Below are 14,217 nucleotides of genomic sequence, written 5' to 3'. Positions count from 1 at the left end.
TACTAAAACTGAGCTTCTATAAGGCAATGAATATTGCGGAGGGCGTGGCTCATCACATAAAGGTGTATAACATCTCAAGGGTTTCACCCATCACCACGCAACTTTGTAGCCATATGACCACACAAAATCTGAGGGGACCCCTCCATTATTGACCCCATCAAACAAAATGGGGGCGCTAGAGAGATAATTTCTTATCTAGGCCTAACCGCCACATGGATTTTTACTAAACTTGGTAGATATGTAGAACAGGACGCCTCTTTTTGGGGGGGGCCTATATTTGACAGGACAGTGAAGCATGACAGGAAGGATGTGAGAGAGAGAGCAAGGAAGACATGCAGCAAAGAACGAAGGCCGGATTCCAACCCCCACCGCTGCAACAACAGCTAGCCGCACCTTTCCCATATGAACTACCAGTGCGCCCCACTTTTAAGTCAATACAGCATATAAACACTTTAACTATCTGCTTTTCAATGTGCTACCTGAACTAATTATGTACAGTTTTAGCCCTCTAACTATCCCACTATTGGCAATGGTACCATTGCACTTTCAGTAAAGCAATCATACTATCAAAATCACAAAAACTCTGTCTGAATACATTCCTCTTCTTAATGGGTTCAGTTGACTATTTAATCTGCAATTTCCTATGACCTGTATCCCAAACACACACCATGTGAAACTGTACATGGGCAACTGTGCACTCAATGGATATGGACTAGTTTTTGTTAATTTCACTTGGCTGGATATGAAACCACTTTCCACTTGTATTAAATCGTGTCATCACTGACAATGTCACATGCACACAGTAGTGCCCTTATTACATTTCTATAAAGCTGTATACATGGCTAATGAAAATGAATATTCCACTAATATTCCCGTGTACATGCAGCCATATAAAACACCAACCAAATCCTCCCTAACGTGTTGTTGATCACATCAAAACGTGGAAAAGCTGAAAGGTTGGAGCTGCTTGTACCATTTTGTGTCTTTGCATCAAATTAGGGTTTTTCCCCACAGTTTCTCACCCACCTTACTGTGTGACTCCTTTTTGAAAAGGTCAGTATTGCAATATTTCCACATATCCAAAAACCCGTTGATTAAGTCTTTTGTAATGTTAAACATTGGTGTGTTTTCATTCTGATGAGAAATGTTTGCTTTTCTTTTAGGCATGCATTTCTACACCAGCCTTGCATACTGTTGGTGAGCTGGCAACTGTGTTAAAAACCCCAGCTGACAAATGAAAGACTGGTGTATATTTCTTTAATACTTCGATGAAAGTGAAAGTGTTTTACCACTCACTGTTTTATTATCTGCACCAAGTGAAGGACGCTGCAGAAGCGCACAGACAATCACCACAAAAAATGGTTGTGAAGGTCACTGTGGCTGGGTTAAGAGGGGATAAGATGGAGATCGACTTGTGTGACACTGAGGAGCAGTTTGAGAGCATCACAGTGCTGCAGCTGAAGGAGGAGATACTGAAGAGACAGCCTGACTGTGGAGACCCAGGTACAGTCACTTTGGATTATTCATGCGACCTACACATGTTCATGATTAAAATTAACAGACACTTGACACTGATATGGTTATAATGCTTAAATCAGTTCACTTTAAGTTGTTGCATATTGGACCTAAGCTATGTGTGTGTGTTCCTGTATCTGCCTAGAGTACATACGACTGATCTTCACGGACAAGATACTGGATGAGGACTCCGCTCTGCTGTCTGCATATGGAATCCAGCACATGGCAGTCATTCACATGGTTGTACGCGTGCCGGGAGGATCGGTGTATCCGTGGACGGGACACGGTGGAATGGGTGACAAGGGGGGCAAAAACAGAAGCATGGAGAGGCTCGCTTCTGTGTAAAATCCGCCCATTACTCACCAATTTTAAAGCTCATTTCCACTTTTTTATGATAATTGGATTTAAATTGTGCTGTATGTGTCTGCTGTTTGAAGTGTGTATGAACAGAGACAGGAGTGCCTTGAACTTTGAACCCTTGAGCCAGCTTTGGATCTAGTTCAGGCAGGCGTTTAAGGTGTGTCAAACAGTGACACACCTTAAACGCAGGTTGTTTTCACACACTTGGACACGACAATACCGAATAGATAAAGGAAAGGAGAGAATCCCTCTGTGGGGTGCTGAGCAGTGTCTTGGAGTTTCACAGCCATCAGTCCACCTCCTCTATACATTGGTGTTTACCGTACCATATAAACATGCATCCAGGAAACTACTCCAAGTTAAAGACTGAAAGCAGAGATCAGGCGTCACCTGGAAATATGAAACCAAAGGTAGTTTCTCAAAAAGCAGCAGTCGAGCCATCTCTGCAAGGTTAAAGCCACACAGACAGCAAAATGCTCTTAACGTCGCATTAGTCTGGTCAAATTCCACTAAACTTGCTGCTATTTTTCATCGTAAGAAACGAGCACTTAGAATCAACAACTGCGCACATCAAACTCATTCTTCTCAGCCATGGTCTCTGCAGTTAGGCACCGTCAGATCACTCTATTTGTACACGGTTCCTTGAACAGAACCCCTTTTGCGTTTTTTTTACCCAATCACCTGAAAAAACGTGCGTATATTATGTTTTTGCAAACCACAGATGACATTAAATATGTACAGTACTTTGAAACGTTACATTCTCACCAACGCTGTGGTGGAGGTGTGGTTAGGTTTAGGCATAAAAATCACTTGGTTAAAGCCACAGTGTGTAGGAATTTCTCCCATCTAACTCGTATATTGCATTCAAACGGATAGCGTACTCTAGCGCCTCACTCTCTCCAACATGTATTGCAACTACGGTAGCCGCTGTGTACCAAAAAGCTATGATAACATTGATGAAACCATGTCATCCAATTCTTCATGCGACTCGTGTTGACACACCCCCTCCTCACCATGCTGGCTGTGTTTACAACGTAAAGCAGGCCAATCACAGCATCCCTTTTAAAACATTTCTCCTTCAGCAGATCTCTCCACCTGGGAAAAGCTACCCCGATGTTAACCCCCGTTTTTTGAATTCGCCGGTCACGTTACCTTTTCGGTTCCCTTTTGCGCTTTCTTGGCGACGAGGATTCCGTCTCCCGTGATGCTGCATATGCATGATCCTGCATTATGCTCAAAGAGTGGGACTTTGTTTCAAATTTGCCGGGGTTGTAGCAAAGCGCCTCCTTCGGCTCCTCAGTCACGCAGCGCTGGCCTGGCTCTCAACGAAAACGGCGAAGGCGGGGCTGTATGTCCCTCGAATGTATTTTCAAGATGGCGAAACATTATGGAACCCCCCCCCCCCCCCGACAACTTACCCACACAATGTACAAACAAATCTGCAATTCTCCTTTTACGAGAATCCCTTAAAAGTTGGCACCTAAACAATTCAAGAAAGCCGTCTGTTTTTACGTCCACAGTATTATGTCCATGAATTATCTGTGTGAACTGTCCACTGATATTTGGTGATGGTGATTTTATTTTTTCTCTGTCTACTTGCAAATATGGATGTCTGCCACTGTGTGCAATCTTATCTTGGGTGTCTTTTTTCTGGAGAGTGCCTTGATCCAGCCCCTCTGAGGGGCCCCTCTCCATCTCACTCCTGCTGTTTATGTACAGAATTTGTATTTGTGTGTGTGTGTGTGTGTGTGTGTGTGTGTGTGTGTGTTAGTTTAAAAATAAACAGCAGAAAATTCTTAAAGTTTTGTTACTTTAGTTTAACGTGGTCTCATCCCTGCAAGTTCTATTTTGCCACTGGGGCAGAAGCTCCAAGCGTTTCAAAATTTACACTGGTGGGACGTTGTTGTATCTCGATGCACAACTACTTGGTTAGTAGTCTACAGTAAATTACTGGCTCCTGAGTTGGATTAATACTTAATTATATAACACTCAAATACACTCAAACTGCCCAAAGTTTAATGCAAAGTACAATACCAGAGTCTATTTCTTGCCTGCTGGGCCAGACCTGTGCAGATATGAAACCACGTATCTCTAAAAAGTCACCTTTTCATGGTGTCAGAAAAACAGCCCTGTTGTCAGCTGTCAGCCGAGGAGGTTTCAAAGAGTTTATTTAGCTGGAATACATCTGTTTAAACCAGTTCATCACAAATATTAAAAATCCAAAAACTTAAAAATGTGTGGTTTTAACTGGACAAGAAGAGAATGAAAAACTATAAGCTGAAAAGAAGCTACAGCTGTCAGATAGACGTAGTGGAGTGTAAAGGCCAGGGTTCACCTCTGAAATGAAGTTGGGTAGAAAATGGAAATATTCAAAGAACCTTGGATATTATTACATCCCACCACTGATGAAGCTGCAAAATAAATGTGTACATTTTTATTTTATTTATTTTTTTATTTTTTTATTTTATTATTAATAATAATATTTTAGTATTATGTTTATGAAGGGGTAACGGATATAAATGGTGAATTTACAGTAAATGACAGGCTACCACTGTAGTATACTTTATATTGTAATTCTAGAGCTATATTACAGCATCTTCCTGTAAAATTACACCTCAGTGTGACCTGTAATTGTTTTTTTTTTTTAATGTCACTGAATGTTTCCTCCTAATGATTGATCTCTGATGAGAAATTCACCCTTACTTGAATCCCTTAATAAAGATTCCCTTTAACATGAATACATCCATGAGATTCAAAAACCACCAGTCTGAAGGGTGAATTACAGTAAATGTTTCCAGGAGAGACAAGATTTAAGTTGGTAAGTTTTCTTTGGTGCTGTCTCTTTAATTTCAAGAATCAAAGTGAAAGTATTTGTCAGCTCATCAGTTTCTGTGTTATTTGACGTTGAACACAACAAACTGCCGTGAAGCCTTTTTATTTACTCCTGTACAAACAAAACATTGTGTGAAGAAGGAAGGAGTCAACAACTTTACCGGTAAAACACCACACACATGCCGAGGAGGAATATTAATCCACTGTAAAGTCATAATAGATATTTAATGACGTGCATTATCGCCTTTATACACACAGGCAGAGACGAGAGAAGCGCAGCAGCTCGCCACCAACAGCACAGACATGGGAATCCAGCTTTCGGTGCGTGGAATAAGGGGAGAGGAGAAGACCATCCACCTGTGTGACACCAGGGAGCAGTTTAACAGCATCAGAGTGCTGCAGCTGACGGAGAAGATAATAGAGAAATTTGGTTACCCGTGGCAACCATCAGGTAACATCACTTTTGTTATACATGACTTACATCTGTTTACGATTGAAACAGCCACTTTGTTTATCATAATTATTGTTGTTGTTGTCTATTAAACCAAAGTTCTGTGCAAGCCGGTTTTGCGTGGGGTCGTGTAGTAACCCACGACTGCAGGTCCAAGAAGAGCAAATTAAAAATCACATTTTTTAATAACCTTTGTTGATTTCTTTTGAAAAGTGTTGTCAGTGCCTGTTGACTCTCTCTCACACTCTGTATGTGCTCCTGTATCCTGTGTGTTTCCAGAGCTCCGCCTAATCTACTGTGACAGGGAACTGGAAGAACCCGCTCTGCTGTCAGAGTGTGGAATCAGACACATGTCAACAATTCTAGTGGTTCGAAGAGTACCGGTGAGAGGAGATTTCTTTAGGGTGATATCAGCTGAATTGAGCCATCAGATAAAATGAGCCATTAACGGTTTGAGCCTCCTAGCTTTTTAAATTCCAACAGACAATGGCTGCACATTATTTCAAATTGTTGTTACAACTGGACTTGACAAAAAACAATTGAATTGATTGGTCTATGGTTGCTGTGGTGGGTGGGGCAATGCTTCACACCCAGCCTGCTGAGGAGAACGGTGAGGTGAGTGAGTGGCCTGGCAGAAAACAAATTCCTGAAAATGATAAGGTTGATAAATCTGTAAAAAGCAGCCATACTTCTAGATGAGTGGCTCCTTTTAGCTGATCAGGTGGCCCATTTTACCAGAACACTGCTCACCTCAAAAACGTGGGACAGCTGATGTTTCAAAAGCTATAGGACCTGAACAACTATATTCTATTATATCAATTCAACAATGAAATAAAAGTAAAGAAAAGTGATTTGCCAAAAAGTGGCTCAATTTAGCTGATGTCACCTATGTCGAAATAGGGACAATGCATATTAATGAACACATACATGAGAATATGTAAATACAGCAGATTGTAGCCCAGGGCTAATTTCCATCTGTTACCCCTATAGGCAGGTTGATGTAAAAATGTGGTGAAAAGGAGTGACAAAAGACAGAGTTAAAATTCATGGCAACCACGAAGACACAATACCGAAGACACGAAAGGTGCACAATAAAAATTTGAAAAAAAACCCATGACAACACACAGAAGTGACCAGGCATATATGGTAATATTGCACATAAACCCTGTTGCACATGTGCCCAGGTCAATCCATCAACAATGTCAAAAGCGTATACAGTACAAGATAAGTCCAAAACATTGAGTGCAGTAAAATAAGTGCAAAAAGGAGTTTGGGTGGGGGACTGTAAGTAATGTGGAGATGAAGATGAGACTGCAGCAGTGCAAAGTCCATCAATCCATCCATCAATCCATTTTCATGCGCTTATCCAGGGCCGGGTCGCCAGGGCAGCAGGCCAAGCAAAGCACCCCAGACGTCCCTCTCCCCGGCAACACTTTCCAGCTCCTCCTGGGGGACCCCAAGGCGTTCCCAGGCCAGATGAGATATGTAATCCCTCCAGTGTGTTCTGGGTCTGCCCCGGGGCCTCCTACCAGTGGGACGTGCCTGAAACACCTCCAGTGGAAGGCACTGAGGAGGCATCCTGATCAGATGCCTGAACCACCTCAACTGACCCCTTTCAATGTGAAGGAGCAGTGGCTCTACTCCGAGCTCCCTCCAGACGTCCGAGCTCCTCACCCTATCTCTAAGGCTGAGCCCAGCCACCCCACGGAGAAAACTCATTTCTACCACTTGTATCCGCGATCTCATTCTTTCGGTCACTATCCAGAGCTCATGACCATAGGTGAGGGTTGGGACGTAGATGGAGCAGTAAATTGAAAGCTTTGCTTTCTGGCAGTGCAAAGTCCTGTTCATGATTCTAGTTATGCTGTATAGAAAGAATGGATGTGAGTGAGTAAGATTACGAAGTGCTGCAGTACTCATCTGAACATTAATAGCTCTTGGTGTAAAAAAAAATAGTCACATTAAAGTTACATTAAATCAGGGAGGAGGAGTCTGTCGAGGGTGTATATGGAAAACGAGGCTGCAACAATGCAAAGACCAGTACAAAACTATTGTTGGAGTTGTGCTGAGATGGATTGAAAATGAGAGAAAGTTTTTTAAAGTGCTGCAGTAGTCATGCTAAAGTGCTAGTGTGCCCATACCACTGCACTGGAATGGGTGACAAGGATTGGAAAAACAAAAGTATGGAAAATATCCATATTTTTAATACTACTCCCGATTAGTCTGTTTCCTGCTGGGACATTTTGACATCACACCAGAGCTGCACTTGAGCTGCTTAGGTGCCCAGAATCATAAAAAACACGGGACGTGATGTTAAGACTGCCCGTTGTGCCAATAGATGGTATGCACTCACATGATGTTTGTCTTGATGTTGAGGGTGGCATGGGAGGTGTCTCTCTGACAGCGAAGGATCTAAATTTTGGGACACATCGTCAGTAGTGTACACTATGAATCAGGGGGTGTTTCGGCCTTTCAACACTAGATACCCTCGTCAAAGGTGGCCAGCTACAGGGTGATCAAGCCTGAGCTTGTGTCCCATGCCCAATCATGAGATTTGCCTGGTTGTTTAAATGGCACATCCCAAGGGACTATGCAAGGCAGGGGCGTCCTTTTCCCTGAGTCAAGCCTAGAGCTGACCGCAAACCTTGTTCGCCCTCCTCCTGGAGGGTTCTGGCCTGGTTTCTCAAGTGGGGGCGGGGGGTGGGGTGGTTAGTGAGCGGGTCATGTTGGTGTTCTTTGAGCCCAGCAAGGGTCCTTCCGCTTGATCCATATCCACTGGCTGCTTCCTTCGGCCGCTTCAGAGACTGATCTAATTGTCTGCCGCAAAGCCTGTCCATGGATACCAAGGTCTTTCAGCAGCCTGATGGTGGAAGAAGCCACAAAACCTCTGCATCCCACTTCGACCGGATAGACCTTCGCATTCCATCCTCGTTGTTGTGCGTCTGTTGCCAGTTCTGTGTAGCGCAGTTTCTTGCGCTCATAGGTCTCTTCAGCTTTTCACAAAACAAAAAGAATTGGCGTGCTCGACTCACAGTCTGAAAAATCACCGGATGCCGACCCAAAAATCATAAACTGAATAAATCAAAATGTCAGCACTCACAAATATCATGTATATCAGTCTTTTAATGACACACAGCAGTGTCAAAATGGACGCATTTCAGCACTTGGCTTTCCTCAGCGTTAATGGGTGTAACCCGCATACATAACAGCCAGGACCTAGCTGAATACCTCCAGCTGGCATGAATCAATCAATCAACCAATCGATCCCAAAGATCCATTTGATTTATTCTCTTCAGCTTTTTGCCTTTATACACGCAGGAAGAGACGAGAGAAATGCAGCAACTCGCCACCAACAGCACAGACATGGGAATCCAGCTCAAGGTGCATGGAATAAGGGGAGAGATGAAGACCATCGACCTGTGTGACACAGAGGAGCAGTTAAGGAGCATCACAGTACAGCAGCTGAAGGAGAAGATAAAAGAGGAATTTGGTTACCAGTGGCAACCATCAGGTAACATCACTTTGGGTTATACGTGACTTACATCTGTTTATGATTGAAACAGCCACTTTGTTTATTATTATTCGGGGTGTCCACGGGGTCTTAAAAAGTATTAAAAGCTGATAAATCAAATGTCGGAAAATTAAGGCCCTTAAAAAGTTTTTAAAAGTCTTAATCGCGATTTTATGAAGTATTACATTTTCTTGGCATTCAAGCTTTGACAAAAAGAACCCATGAATGTATAATTTATTTTCCTCCTCGCGACTATTACTAACAACGATGTGTAGGTAGGCACACTCGGACTGCCACTCGGGGCCGTGCGCATACCTGCGCGACATCATGTGAAAGCGCACGTCCAGGTGCCATAAAGAGGAGCAAAAGACAATAAAAAATCCTTCTCATCTTATCTGAGTTCTGTTGTATGTTTGTGCTCCATAGATTTAATTGCAAGCTACAACTGTTTAGTAAGTTAAAGAAGTGTTGCTGCTAACAACTGCTTGAAGTGGTGATGAGGTCTTAAGGTTTTTTTTGGAAGGTCTTATAAAAGTCTTAAAGGTATTGAAATTAACCTCAGGATTCCTGCATATACCCTGTTGTTATTATTATTATTATTGTTGTTGTTGTTGTCTATTAAACCAAAGTTCTGTGCAAGTCGGTTTTGCGTGGGGTCGTGTAGTAACCCACGACTGCAGGTCCAAGAAGAGCAAATTAAAAATCACATTTTTTAATAACCTTTGTTGATTTCTTTTGTTTCCAGAGCTCCACCTAATCTACAGTGGCAGGCAACTGGAAGAACACGCTCTGCTGTCACAGTGTTTAATCAGTCACAGGTCAACAATTCAAGTGTCTCTTAGATTACGGGGTGGGTGGGGGTGGGGTGTGTGGGGTGGGAGGGGGGGGTGGGGGGGAGCTTTGGGTGGGGTGGCGGGGTGGGGGGGGGTGGGGGAGGGGTCCAGCCCCCAGTGACAGGAGATGGTGGAATGGGTGACAAGGATGGAAAAAACCGAAGTATGGAAACTATCACTTTTTTTTAATACTCCTGTGGGCATATCTGTTCCCTACTGGGACACATTTTAACATCACACCAGAGCTGCACAGGTAGGCCTACCTAAACAGTTAGCTCAAAGACACTCTGCTGTGATTTCAGTGTAAAAAGAAACCTGATCCTGAGTATAGAAGATTTTTAAGACTATTGTCACTACTGCGGATTATTTAAATAGTATTGTTGTAAGTGTTGGGGAGTAACTAGATCCATGTAGCCTAACTTGTCACAGTTCATTTAAATACAAAATAAAAGTAGTCTGTTTCAGTTACTGAGAAATAAATGTGACTGAATTACATCTACTAATCAAAATGTTAGTGATTACAAAGGAGTCACGTCTATGCTTTGCATCTTTACACTGTGCAGGAATGTCTTCTTTTGGCATATTTACGGACAACGCAGGGCAGCAAAGGCGTCGGGACAAATTTGAGTGTAACACCAACAAGTGTATTTTTAAAAGGAACAATGCATGTAACAGGCATAAATTGACACGCTGGCCCTGAACATCCAAAGTTGATGCAGACCGGCACCTAGCACGTCATATTTTGATAGAAGCGGTGATATTTGACAAGTTGGGATGAGAACGCATTGGTTCTAATGGGTTCCTTGTGCATCATATATTTTTGGTTGTGTCATATCCTCTACACGTTTGGTCTTAAATGCAGGTGAGATTCAGTTGTTTCCAAATACACAACACTAAAATATTCATCAATCTCCCACCTGATCAAGTAAAAGGCCCTGAGAAGGAACAGTCATAGGGTTAGAGGGTATGGGGCAAACTGCATTTACAGTAGTCTGTTTACACACAGTGTTGCTGCTAATAGATCTTTAGTCTTTACATGCTGGTTTGTACAAGATGTTTGCTTAAACTTATATTTACAATACACAAATTGGCTCGGTGCTATGTGGAATGGCAACACATTACAATGAGGAGGGCCCCAAACCAGCTCCAGGTTGTTTCCTCAGGATACCAGTCGGACAAACTAGAAGTACGGACCTGAGTAACTTATCAGTATTTGGATGTTAGAGAATCAGAATATTTTTTAAAGAGTTGTTTGGGGATGATCTGAGTTGAACCATGTTTTATGACTTATTTTTGTTTGTCTTTTACTCTTTAACTGTTGTTGTGGCAGAAAACTTTTTATCAGCACACTCGAATCATATGTAGTGACCCATTTAACAACAGATTGTTTGTTAATAAATACTTTACGGCCATTGGACAACGCTGGGTAAAAAGTCTAAAATGTTTCCCCTAACTCTAAAAGTGTTTTTTAAAGATGCTTGTGATGTGTCATTGTGTGTATAGGTTGTTTTAGTCATAAAATGTAAAGAAATGTTGACAAATGTTTCATTTTTGTTGCATATTAAAGCTCTTGCCCAGTAATAAGACCTGCCATCAGTCATCTTTGCTCAGTGTAATTTTTGGATTGACCTCTAGATGGTGCTACACCTCCATTATACATCAACACAAGTATCATCATGCAGGCATTACACTTAACATACATAAAGGGGCAAAAACTGACCAATATTCAACTATGCTACTATATATAAACTATATATTTAATATTTTATACTGCATGTAGATAAATGTTAATATGTAGCTGTTATTTAATTCTGTCCAACATACAGGAAATGTGTTCACATATATGCACCTCTTGTCTCCAGGCACTCATGAAATTCAGACACATATCAATTCAATTACATTTTCAATTCAGTTGTATTTATAAAGCCCAATATCACAAATCACAATTTGCCTCACAGGGCTTTACAGCATACGACATCCCTCTGTCCTTAGGACCCTCGCAGCAGATAAGGAAACACTCCCCCAAAAAAAACCTTTAACGGGGAAAAAAACGGTAGAAACCTCAGGAAGAGCAACTGAGGAGGGATCCCTCTTCCAGGACGGACAAACGTGCAATAGATGTCTTACAGAACAGATCAGCATGATAATTAACAGTAATCCGTATGATACAATGAGACATGAAGAGAGACAGAGAGAGCAGGACAGACGGTAATGACAGTAGCTTACAACAACATCAATGAAAGTAATAATATTATAATTATGGTTGTTAGTATATGTATGTGACAGTATGACTCATTATAATAGCAGTAGCAGGAGGCATCAGGCAGGAACACGGCAGCAGCACAACCACACACGTCACACCACCCAGGTACCGCTGCGATATGAGGTAACCTGCAAGACAGTGGAGCACAAACGCGCCGGAGTTGAGCCGAGTTAGCGAGGTGCAGTAATAAGACGTGAATTTTATCAAATGAGGAAGAACCAACTTTTCGCAAACTTAGGAGAGACAGACTAGACCTATGTCAGCCTAACGGGAGGCTGGTCCAAGGAAAGCCTGAGCCAGCCCTAACGATAAGAGCCAGCCCTAAGTATAAGCTTTATCAAACACATTCAATCAAACTTAGGAGAAAAGGTGCTCGGTGTATTAAAGGAGGTCCCCCGGCAGACTAGACCTATGTCAGCCTAACTAGGAGCTGGTCCAGGGCAAGCCTGAGCCAGCCCTAACTATAAGAACCAGCCCTAAGTATAAGCTTTGTACTTGAATGTTCTGCACTTGCCAAAGAAACACACATATAGACACACAGAAGAACATCACAAAATTGGTTGTGACGGTCATCGCGCATGTCGACAGTGGGAAGAGTGTAGAGATCGACCTGTGTGACACTAAGGAGCAGTTAAGGAGCATCAGAGTGCTGCAGCTAGAGGAGAAGATACTGGAGAGAAGAGATGACCTTGGATTAACAGGTAGAGAGCTTTTTGATTCTACAGGCGACCTACGCCTACATGACAACTGAAATACCAACTTGACAAGTTCAGGTTGTAGGTCTGATGCCTATATCAAACAGTTTACATTAACATTAAGTTGCTAAAGTCAAATCCTGTGTGAGTCAGCAAGTTTTGCCATTAGGGACTGTTGGTTATTTATGAGAGGGGAGGGAGGGGGTGGTGTAAAACAGGGGAGACACTTCAAATAATATTTTTTTTAATAGCCCACTTTTCATTGACGCCCGGCGTCACTAACAGTGGACACAAGAGGATACCCAGTGTGCAATATGTAGACGTGAAATTCCACTGACAAAGCGGCAATATGTGATGACCTGGGATGAGAACGTGTTGGAAAAAACCTAAAGTCACACCTCTGCTAAATGATAAAGAACATTCCCTCAGACGGTTGCCAATACATGTAGTAGGCCTAGGCTACAACTGCAGGTCTAAGAGGAGCAAATTAATGTCGCTTTTTAAGAATTGTAAATGATATATTTGGGATTTATTTTGGAGAAATGTTGTCTGGTTTTCATTACGTGTGTGTGTGTGTGTGTGTGTGTGTGTGTAGTTGGTGGAAAGGGTGACAAGGAGGGCAAAAACCGAAGTATGGAAAACATCACGTTCATGTAAACCTACTCTGGATATATCCATTTCCTACTGACACTCATTTGAATAGCAAACCAGAGCTGCGCTTTTCAGCAGCACAGGTGTCATAGTGGTTAGTTTAAAAGAGAAGTCCAGGATTTTGCGGTTTGAGCCCCATTTCTGGGTTGTTTATGATGAAATGGAGTGGCTAAAAACCAACATTTTGACGATTGCTCCTTTTCTGAGAATTTGGCTTTCCGCTACCTGGCCTAACACTGCTGTCTATGGCCATGTGTGAACCTGTCCTAAAACCACCCTAAACGTTCTTTTTCAAAGCCATGAAACTCACCGAGTGGTCAGTAGTGTTCGTTGATGTTGTGACATTTTGTGGACATTTCTCCCTGGCTTATTTTAAATAATTTTCTAAATACTGTAAAGGCAGTGCACTAGACGGACGTATTTCTCTCCTCTCCGCTACACTTAAGTAAATCCTGTTATAGTCCTTATTTGTTGCGGCTGTAAAGCTGCTACATCATCTCTACAACACTCCGATTTCGTCTGCACCGGAAAAAAAATAGCAGACATCGTGCAAAAAATCGACAAACAAGGATATCAGAGTACAGCTCAGCTGAGATTAGCTGTGAAGCTAGCACTAAAGCTAATGACATGCCAGAGGAGGCTGCTTCAAGCAGCGGAGATCTGTTTGATTCTCAATGCTATCAAAGACTTAAAAACAGATTTCTCAAACAGATTTGAGAGAGTGTACAGAGCCAATGCAAACATGGACATCTTTATTTCCAGCACTGAATATGATGTCGTTAGCCTCCATGCTAAAGTTCGGTCACTGGAGGATAAGAAAAAGGAGCTCCAAGACAAATTATAGACCCTGAAGCACGGTCCAGACGCTCAAACCTGAGGCTGGTTTATCTACCAGAGAAGGCGGAGGGGGACTACGCCTGCTCATTTGTCGAAAAGTGGATACTGAAGGCACTGGGGCTTAGAACACCTGGTGGGTTTACACTGGAGAGATCTCACCGTGTTGGCCAGAGATGAGAGCCTGGCGCTCCCGCGCGAACAATGATAATGAAGTTTCTGAATGACAGGGACAAGGTGGCTGTCTTAAGAGCAGCCTTGACTTGTGAAAG

The 14,217-nt window shown here is 42.5% G+C and overlaps 1 protein-coding gene across 1 annotated transcript; it reads left to right on the top strand.

Annotated features, from left to right (window-relative positions):
• Positions 1-3,656: 3,656 nt before the first annotated feature.
• Positions 3,657-12,516, top strand: LOC125884307 (polyubiquitin-like). The gene is made up of 6 exons (XM_049569206.1): positions 3,657-4,870; positions 4,966-5,158; positions 5,438-5,541; positions 8,477-8,669; positions 9,415-9,523; positions 12,354-12,516. Exons 2-6 carry the CDS (start codon positions 5,011-5,013, stop codon positions 12,514-12,516), a joined length of 717 nt encoding a protein of 238 aa, XP_049425163.1. The 5' UTR covers positions 3,657-4,870; positions 4,966-5,010.
• The last annotated feature ends 1,701 nt before the right edge of the window (positions 12,517-14,217 follow it).

This window comes from Epinephelus fuscoguttatus, linkage group LG23, assembly GCF_011397635.1.
Source record: "Epinephelus fuscoguttatus linkage group LG23, E.fuscoguttatus.final_Chr_v1".
In the NCBI taxonomy this organism is placed as follows: Eukaryota; Metazoa; Chordata; class Actinopteri; order Perciformes; family Serranidae; genus Epinephelus; species Epinephelus fuscoguttatus.
This window is presented reverse-complemented; position numbering and strand designations above follow the sequence as displayed.